A 10,000-nucleotide genomic window follows, 5' to 3' on the forward strand; every position below is an offset into this window, starting at 1 on the left:
ACACTCTGGGTCCTGCCACTCTACCACACTCTGGTCCTGCCACTCTACCACACTCTAGGTCCTGCCACTCTACCACACTCTGGTCCTGCCACTCTACCACACTCTGGTCCTGCCACTCTACCACACTCTGGTCCTGCCACTCTACCACACTCTGGGTCCTGACACTCTACCACACTCTGGTCCTGCCACTCTACCACACTCTGGCCCTGCCACTCTACCACACTCTGGTCCTGACACTCTACCTCACTCTGGTCCTGACACTCTACCTCACTCTGGTCCTGCCACTCTACCACACTCTGGGTCCTGCCACTCTACCACACTCTGGTCCTGCCACTCTACCACACTCTGGGTCCTGCCACTCTACCACACTCTGGGTCCTGCCACTCTACCACACTCTGGTCCTGCCACTCTACCACACTCTGGCCCTGCCACTCTACCACACTCTGGCCCTGCCACTCTACCACACTCTGGGTCCTGCCACTCTACCACACTCTGGGTCCTGCCACTCTACCACACTCTGGGTCCTGCCACTCTACCACTCTTTTACAAATGACTACTGCTACTCTTTATAAGAGTAACTGTTCCAAGAGTCAATGATCAATCATTGTTGTACCATCAATTGTCTTCCTCATCACCATTATTATTATTCTTTTTATTAACAACAACAATAATAATAATGATTATTATGTTATGCTCGACAGAAGCCCTTCTTTTCAGGATCCTGAGAGACTTACAATACACAGTTTATATTTGACACATTCATTCTCACGGCCCTATAACTATCAGGTAACGAGCACCGCCCTCTACACACGGCACCACGACACCTGGGGGCGGTCCACAAGCGCAGAACATGATGCAGACCCAGCCCACGTGCGGGCTGGGGACCCACTTTTCTTAAAAAGCGCATTCGCACCGCCGTCCCTAATCCCCCACTTAATTAATATAAATCACCACTGCGCTGACGACTGCCGCAATCAAAAACCCGCCAATGCCACGCTTGCGTTCCCATCGACACCCCGGGGTTTCCGACCCGACGAGCGATAGACACGCAGCGGCAAACCGACAGGCAAAACGTCAGGGGAGGGGACGAGTGCAGCCCCGCCCCCTTAGACGCAAAATTACGCCACGCAAAGACAGCCCCGCCCTGCCCTTCGCCCCGAGCAGCACAGGACAGCAGTCCCGGATCGCTGCCTTCCTTCCCACAGAGGAACTACCCTACGGAATATTCCTAAAATGGGATCATCTCAGCTTGGGAAGCACGGAAACAAATATTCCGGTGCTACAAATACAGAGCTGCCTGTGCATTAGAGCCTCCCCTCCCCTCCCTTCCCCCCTCCCCCCCCCATCTGAGAAAACCAGACCACCTTGCATAACTTCACCCCCCCCAACCCAGCACAAATCAGGAACAATGTTTAGCCTGACTGAGCAAGAACGACACCGACCGTTGAAGAAGAAAAAAATAAAAACGACAAAATAATCCCCTCCCTGCCCTCTTCCCAGCACACACAAACACATTGGGTACCATCATTCGAACCCTGTATTTGAGCTTCAGCGGGGCTTCGATCAAAGACAGACCACAGATTCTCGAGCCGAACCAGACTGTCAGCTCCGTGTTCTCAACATTCAAAGTTCCTTCTTTCCAACTGACGTGGCAGAACTTTGAGATGCCTCAAATTTGTCCAGCTAACGTCATCTTAATTCTCGTGACGAGACAGGCAAGGACAACACAAACAACAAAAAAAGGCCTTTGTGTGGTCTGAATGCTCATAGAAAAGAATGGTCAAGGCATTCTTTTCTATGAGCATTCAGACACCACATCATACCATCTGGTTACCACAAAAATCTGTGCCCACACCCCTTTTGACTTCACTCCCATAAAACAGCCACACTAGTTACACAAAAAACGGCAGGCCCTTTTTGACCCTTGACCCCCAGGTGGCTCATCTGCATCTCCTTCTCCCCGTACTTGGAGGGGCTCCCCAACAACAGCCACACAGGCTTTTTTCGTTTTTTTACTTTTCACCCCCCCGGTGGCTCACCTGCATCTCCTTCTCCCCGTACTTCGAGGGGTTCTTGCTGCCCTGGCTCTTGCGCCTCAGCTTCTTCAGCTCGGCCTGGCACTTCTCCAGACTCTCCCCTTTGCTCTTGTGCTCCATCTGGTACTTCTTCAGCGCCGCCTGTGGGGGGCAGCAGAGAGTCGTTGCCCTCAGAGCCATGTCTCGCATAAACCGTCATAGGTCACACTACAGTCAGCCCTCTCAATATGGCAGCACGAGCATCTTGAAGTAAGGTTCTTGCGTTCGCGACTTCCTTCGAGACGCTTAACTTTGCTTCACGCCGATAATACAGGGGATAGAGATAGTCATTCAGCAGTGAGACCTGCCACTATGCGGCATTTCCTGGCAGTGTTAAAGGGTTCCAAATGATGGCCAGCAGGAAGTAAATTTGAATTTCTGAGTCTCTGGCTGCCAAGACAATTTACAGCAATTCAGGAACCAGGCTGTAGGCATCCTTCAAATTAAAATTCATGAACAACTGCCTATCCAAGAATTCTGGCATGGAATCTTCGGATATTTCACCGCTGATGCAGTGTCTCTGACACGTTATTGATTGACTAGCACCGCAGAAAAGAGGGGGTCACTCCCAGGGCATTCTGGGAACTTAAGTGAACCAGAATGCCCTTCCAGGAACTGCCAAAATCTGAGCTGTGTGTGCTATAGATGGCGTTGGGGCTTTGTTGAATCTTGCACCTATAAAGCAGTGATATCATATAGTTGAATAACCGGAACATACAATTATAAAGCATGGTCCAAACAGTCTTTTGAAAACACACACGTCATACGGCAGAAGTAGCAAGATCTCACTTGTCAGAAAATAAGCAGCTAGGAAGAGACCCAGATGTCTTTGCTCTGGCCGCAAATGCATTCCAAAAAATTAATATTAATAATCCATGACACTGCACTGCAGTGTGTTTGCCCAACCGAAACATTGGGGATTTCAGGACCGTGTCCAAGAAAAAGGCTTTGAAATGACTGCTGCGATTCCAAGTGCCCTAAAAATATGTTTATGTGACATTCTCATTGCTCTTCGTTAGTTTTCTTTCAATCTGCTAAAATGGTTCATAATCCAACAGTGCGCAATTCAACCCCGATGCCCCACCCAAACACACACACACACACACACACAAATACATACACCACACACACACACACACACAGATAGACACACAAGAGGGCCTTGTGAGAAAATAAGAAGAGAAGGAGGAGGAGAAAAGTCTGTGTGCTTTAATGGAAAAGTCAGAAATCCCCTGTTTGCCATGTGACCACACCATAAAGACAAAGAGATAAACCTCATCCTTCACAAGGAAGTCTGTGTGCTTAAAGGCAGAATATGGTGTGAATTGCCAGGGCAGCCATTTTAACTTTGCCTGGTTCGTTTTCGCTAGTGTTTGTGAATATTTGTGTTGGCCTGTTCACCAGGGAAGTCGCTGAAAGACAGTGAAACTGCCTCATCGCAGTTTGAATTTATATTAACAAAAAACGGCTGATTATTTCCCCCGCTTGTCTTTTCAATGAGCTGCTGTTTCCTGCTAGCAACAGTCATTCTTCATTTGGTATCTGTTCTCTAGATGCCACTGTATTGTGTATCGGTACAGCAAACAGCCCCACTGGGGAGCTGTTGAGTAATGCACTTTCTGCTGTGCCGCTGATCCACAAACTGCATTTTCAGCTGACGAGAGTGCAAGTGAATTATGCGGACAGGTAAACCGAGGTGAAGGAATCATTTGAAAAACAGGTGGAGGCATATCAGGAAATGGGCGGGGACAGTCTCAGATGACTGAGCTGGCCAGAGGTTCCTCCCACGGTTTCTTCCTGCAAGCCTTCCTGGGAGTTTTTCGGTCGCTGCCATTGGCTCTGGCTCGCTTTGGGGGGAGTTTTAGGGTTTTAGGTCTTAGGCCAGGGTATACTGTGAAGTACATTGTGACAAATGTGCTAAATAAAAAAATTCAGGTGACAAAAAATTCAGACTCAGGTGCCAGATCAGGAAATGGGGGGAGACAGTCTCAGGTGCCAGATCAGGAAAGGGGAGGAGACAGTCTCAGGTGCCAGATCAGGAAAGGGGCGGAGACAGGTAAATTCAGGTGAGTGAGGCAGGTGACTCACCGTCAGGTAGCGGGCGTCCAGCTCAACTTTCTTCTCCAGCTCCGTCAGCAGCTCATTGTGGAACGACTTGAGCTGGAGGGAAAGATGGAAGCAAGTTCAGCTTCACAAGAGCAGTGGGGCAGGAAGAAAGCCAGGCATTCATTTACATACAAGCAACCAAACAGCCAAACTCGTACAGACACACGTAGACATACACAAACATGCACGCACGCACACATGCACACGCGCACGCGCACACACACGCAAGCACACACGAGCGCACACACAAGCACACGCACGCACACACGCATGCGCACAAACAAAAAATATTAAGCCTTGTTTTGTATGCATGTTCCCTTCACAGCACAGGCCAGGGTAGCCTTCAAGCAAAGGTTAACCCAAACTCCTTCATCAGTGAAACATCAACCAGGATAAAGGGACACCACAGTAAACGTGTCAGCGAAGCTTCCTGCTTCCTGTGAACCAACGTGGATAACAATGGCTGATTAGCAAACAGTTTGTAAAGCATTCTAATCACATCACCTAAATCATTGTTTGCTAATGTAAAGTGACTGGACCGTACGCATAGGGCTACTGTATCCAGGGAAACCACATTCTGATTTGACAGACAGCATCAGGGCATCATTTGAACAAGCTGGAACAAGGAGTGTCACTGGGTTTCCGCCAAGGACAAAGCAAGCGATCAGGAAGGCGTAATCCTGTGCACATAAAACCACATGCAACTGAACTGAAGGGCTGGCTTCAATGCTGGAGCAGTGACTCAGTGTGGGAATGTCTTCAAGACCCACCAAAAGGCATTTTCAATTGTGTTTGTGTAATAATTTATTTTTTAAAACCAAACCAACAGGTCTCTCTTTGCCTAGGACTAAAGCTAATTCTACTGAAAGGGTTCCTTGAAAGGGTTTTTATGGTCGCTTTTTTTCTTTTCTTTTTTTCGCTTAGGGTTTTTCCTGTTTGTTCAAGCACAGTTTCAGATAAGTACGTCCGTCACTTTCACCGACTGCATATTTGTGACAACCTCCCCGTTACACGTGACATATTTTTTTTCCAAAATGTCCTAGAGAGATTTAGTGGCAAATCTCTGTGACGCACACCAGCAACTAAATGCAGTTTAACTATGCAGTGTGCTGTAGGCAAATGTGTCCTTTTTATGAAGATAGTTTTCCAAGGGGTGCTGGAGAAAGATAAAATAAAAATAAAAAATCAGTGTTTCCAATCTGGGAGTCCAGCGCTCTAATCCCTACACTGCAACCCTCGATGACATAGGCACGCACCATATCTTCCAGCTGCACCTGGATCTGCCTGTGGACTTCAGCCATCTGAAACAGGACATCCCCTGGAGAGAGAACAGACGAGAACCAAATGAACAAAAACAAACAAAAGACATTGGGGGGGAAAAGAGTGGAAAAAAAAGAGAGAAAGAGAAAGACAGAGGATGTATAGAAAAAGAGAGACAGAAAGACAGAGAACAGAGAAAAAGACCTGCAATCACCACCCCCCCCCATCCCCTCCCACTTTCCTGGGGCTTGTTAGATTCACCAACGTGCAAGAGGACCATGCAGTCACACACAAACAAACACGCACAGACACAGAGGACACAACCCAGGAGGCCAGGACGAAGAGGAGGGGGAGGAAGGGGGCAAGACGCGGGACAAGATGGAACATCGATCAAATGGAAAAGATAACACATTCAACGATTCAAAAACCACGGCGACAAATATGACACGACAAATATGAGGAACAAAATTTTTTTAAAAGCAGGAAGAAGCTGGTCGAGGTCACAAACATAAAGACGAAATGAAATCATACAAGGAATCAAAAGATCTCTCTGAAACAAAAGGGAGGACTTGATTCCCGAGCTGACGCAAACTGCGGGGTTTTTGAAAAAGAATCAAATAAGATATCGGTCAAAGTTTCGGTTCCGTAATTCTTCACGAGAGAATCGTAACACAGCAAACCAAAACAAAACAAAAAAAAAAAAAAAACAGAACGGAAAGGGAGAGAAAGAGAGAAAAAGAAAAGAGAAAGAAATAGGAGCGATAGCCATGCAGCCAGGGTGAGATGTGTGTGGGTTTCAGGATACCTACATGCTGCTTCTTCTGAATGTGCAATGCGTTGTAAAAGAGGAACAAAAGATCGAGATTGAGCAGAGAACATAGCAAACACAGACCTGAAGAGACGAAAACGAACACAGGAAGTCCCTCAACACAGTCAGACCCCTTCAATAAGAACCCAAGAGGTGGGCAACACAGACCCATCGCCCCCCGCCCCCCCCCCCCCCCCCCACTCCCAGCTCCCAGCTCCCACCCCACCCCCATCCTTTCCCACCGTTCCCCGCCCCGCCCCGCCCCGCCCCGCCCCGCCCCGCCCCGCCCCGCCCCTCGGGCGATGACGGCCGACCCACGTTTGTTGGGGGTGCCCCCACCTTCCCGATAAAAAGCTGAAGAGAGGCGGAAAATGTATCGATGTCGCTATAACAGACCTGACCTTACGGTGTGTGCCAAAGCAAGTGCCACAGATGATGATGTGAGGTCTCCGAGAAAGCCTGTGGGTGTATACACGTGCGTACGTGTGAGTGTGTGTGTGTGTGTGCATGTGTATACGTGTGTGCGTGTCCGCATGCGTATATGTGTGTGTGCGCGTGTGTCTGTTTGTGTGGGTGTCTGTATACGCGCGTGCATATGTGTCAGTGTGCGCGCGTGTGTGTGCGTGTCTGCATGTGTGTGTGCACGTGCGCGCACGGGTGTGGGAGTAATAGGGGAGGACCGCATGCCTTGCCAGGGCACCCGCTTACCCTAAAGTAGCGGGGACCCAGGACACCGCGGGGTCACATGCCCTCTGCAGACATGCTGCTTCCTTCACATTTACACGTCAGTTATTCAAGCTATCACCCATACTCGCACTGCAAAAAGCAAGCGCGAGATATTCTCACAAACAGAGGCTGAAAGGGCTGGTTCAGTGGCGGCATTCAATCGAGCCCCGCCCCCTCGGACAGAAAGGGAGCAGCCAGGGTCCACAGTGAGGCGAGTGCGGCGTGGAGGCGAGCGAGGCGGGGGGGGTGAAGGTTCGAGGCTCGTGCGCACAGTGGGGCAGCGGTACGAGGAGCAGCGCTCAGCCGTACCCAGCTGTGCAAATGGCACCCCCGCTGGCCTACATAAGGAAGCCTGCGCGTCTAAATAATGCATGAACACAATCACATCGGAGACTGGAGGTAAGATGGGGGATGGGTTCGCTTAGGAGATGTTAAAACCCCTGCTCTTCCAACCCCCCCCCACCACCAACTAAAACACAGGCTCTCCCATACAACCCTGTCACTCCCTCCCTTCCCTTGGTACGGCCCCACCCAGCCCAAATTCTAATTTAAAACTGAGTGCGTAGAAAGGACACACTCTGTACTGCACAGGGAACAGACTCTCAGTGTGTTAACAGAACAGACTCGGTGCGTCGCTGATCACCCGCCTCTGCCTCCTTCAAACAAGACGACTGAACCGCTTAGCGACAGTCAGAACAGAACAGTCACTCAGGCTTATAGCTCTGACTCCAGCGCTGTATGCTCCTGGACCTCCAACCAAAGAGGCTCCCCATTAATAAACAAACGCTCCCCTGCGCACTTCAGTCCTTCAAATTGTAAACCGATTTTTTTTTTTGTTCTGTTCTCCTGCTCCTTTTTTTCTGCTCGTAAGAAAGGCTGTGAAAAATCTTGATAGCCCACACAGAATCTTGGGCGGAGCCCTTACCGTTGCAGCCTTGAGCGAGGAACAGAACCTGGCTGGCTCCGGTGAACACCCAAGCTTAACAAACAGATCATTTTGGAAAGTGCGGGCTGAATTATGTTGCCATGGCGAAGGAGGTCTGCCGCGGCAAATAAGCGCCGTGATGCAACAACAGCGCCGATTGCGACAGCGTTCGCTGAAGGGCGCCCGAGTCCTGCCAAGCAAGTGGGCCGTCAGGTTCTCAAGTCGTCATCGACAGGTCAGCACGAGAACGAAAGACGTCAGCCGACCGGCCAAGCTTTCCTATTATTCGAAAACGGCCTCGAGGCCTTCCTGTTGATTCTAGCCTCCGCCGTTTCTGGAGCCGCTCATTCAGAAACTTGAGCAGCGGGAGGGCTGCAGCGTTCCCTTTCCTGAATTAAACAAAAGAGCCAGATTAGGGGGAACTTGCTTCAGCTGAAGAGTGACACGGTTGAATGTCAACAGGAAGTGGCTCACAGACGCTGTACTTGGAAGGCATTCCTGAAAGCGGGCCAGATTTTGTCTGACATCCGCGCGGAGTGGGCTTCCTAAAACCGCGCGACTGACGGCACAGCACAAAATCCTTTTTCACTCTCCCTCTCTCAACACACACACGCACAGATGGGAGAAAAAAAAAACCACAAGGGCAGTTTCCCTCTGACTCTCTCCCTCACGCAGATGTGTACACAGAAACCCACGCACATACGCAAACACACATACGCACGAACACACACACACACACACACACACACACACACACCGAACGCCTCGGGTGTGTGATGAAAGGGCTTGTCCAGGCACAGAGTCAGCTCAGGTAGGACCTGTCGCTGACTCATCAGAAAGGCCGGGCTTCACCCTTCCAGCCACGCCCGTGAGCCACGTCCTGGGCCGAGCGGCCCAGCGAGACTGCGGCGACGCATGCCTGCGCACGCATGCCCGTGCATGCATGCCTGCGCGTAGCCCCGGAGCCCCGGAGCGTGAGAGACACACAGACGCTCCTGGAACTCCTTCTCCGTGGGAGAACTTCTCACCCAGAACCCGTGGCTCTCCTTTTTTTTTTACGGCAGCCCATCAGAGAACCGGAGTGGAGCTGAGATCCACATTGACCGCGCCTCTCAGCCTGTCAGACCAGGAAGTCAGATCCGCGGAGTGGAAGTGCGGTGCGGTGCGGTGCGGTCGGGGGTGGGAATGAGTCACCGGGCAAAGGTTGCGCACGCGCATTGCTGCGGGTGCTGTCATAGCAACGGCGGAATGTTTGTTCCCGTTGCTAAGGACTGGGAACCGGAGCTCGTGGGAAGGCTGCGGCACAGTCTGGTGTTAAGCTGACGCGCAGACGGAGGGGGGGGGGGAGGCAGTCATCGGATCTGGTAACCAGCCGGCCCGAGTGACCCACCCCCAGCCGCGTCGCACAGCGATGACGCGCTCAGCGAAGGAGGAGGAGTTGCCGGGTGGCAACGGCGGATGAGAGCTGAGCGCGCGGCCGCGATGGCGGACGTGTGGGCCCCGCGCCGCGAGAGCTCGGACGCAAACAAACCCAGATAATCCCCGTCAAAGCCGAGGGGATCAGGGCGGGGCAGGGATTGTCCCTGAAGGTCAGCTCGGCGTCCCCCCCCCGCAGTGGAACACAGTCTCTTTCTATCCACTTAAAAACAACAGCCACTCCCTCCCCCCACCAGGTAACGCGCCTACAATCGGCCTTTTGGGGCGGGGTGGGGGGGGGGGGGGGGGCAGTGTGCTGATTAAGCAGGGCGTCAAGGTGACGGCCGACCGCAAGCGCACGTCTGGACCCCAGCCAAGGTCGCGCGACCCCACTGAGCGCCTCTGTGCAGTGATGTCACCACTGCCCCGACAGCTGCTCAGTAAGGTCAAAGGCCATCGGTTATCCGAACGTCGGCGCTACCGGAAAAAAACAAACTCACCGTCACGGCTGCCATTTCAGCTTCGTCCGTCACTCTTCGCTCAAGCGGCTGTTTTACCGTAATCTGGATTAGCACCGAGAGCGTTGAGTCGAGCGCCGGCGCGCTCAATATCCCGTCTCGTTCACCTGCGGCCGGGGCCAATCGCCACGCGCCGTTACAGAGTGCCTCCGTCAGGTGTGCTCCA

The 10,000-nt window shown here is 51.7% G+C and overlaps 1 protein-coding gene across 7 annotated transcripts in view; it reads right to left on the reverse strand.

Moving 5' to 3' along the window:
* The window catches only part of baiap2a (BAR/IMD domain containing adaptor protein 2a), a 60,338-nt gene that overhangs the window by 24,184 nt on the left and 26,154 nt on the right, over positions 1 to 10,000 (reverse strand). For 4 of the 7 annotated variants that reach the window (XM_035398782.1, XM_035398781.1, XM_035398786.1 and 1 more), the window contains exons 4-7: positions 6,251 to 6,262; positions 5,438 to 5,499; positions 4,164 to 4,235; positions 2,040 to 2,177 (exon numbers count right to left, since the gene is read on the reverse strand). In XM_035398782.1, coding sequence (XP_035254673.1) covers positions 2,040 to 2,177; positions 4,164 to 4,235; positions 5,438 to 5,499; positions 6,251 to 6,262 — 284 coding nt within the window. Of the gene's footprint in view, positions 1 to 2,039; positions 2,178 to 4,163; positions 4,236 to 5,437; positions 5,500 to 6,250; positions 6,263 to 7,900; positions 8,286 to 10,000 lie in introns of those variants that run through there. The other 3 variants (XM_035398784.1, XM_035398783.1, XM_035398788.1) reach the window with 2 other exon arrangements.

This window comes from Anguilla anguilla, chromosome 17 (genome assembly GCF_013347855.1).
Source record: "Anguilla anguilla isolate fAngAng1 chromosome 17, fAngAng1.pri, whole genome shotgun sequence".
Taxonomy (NCBI): domain Eukaryota; kingdom Metazoa; phylum Chordata; class Actinopteri; order Anguilliformes; family Anguillidae; genus Anguilla; species Anguilla anguilla.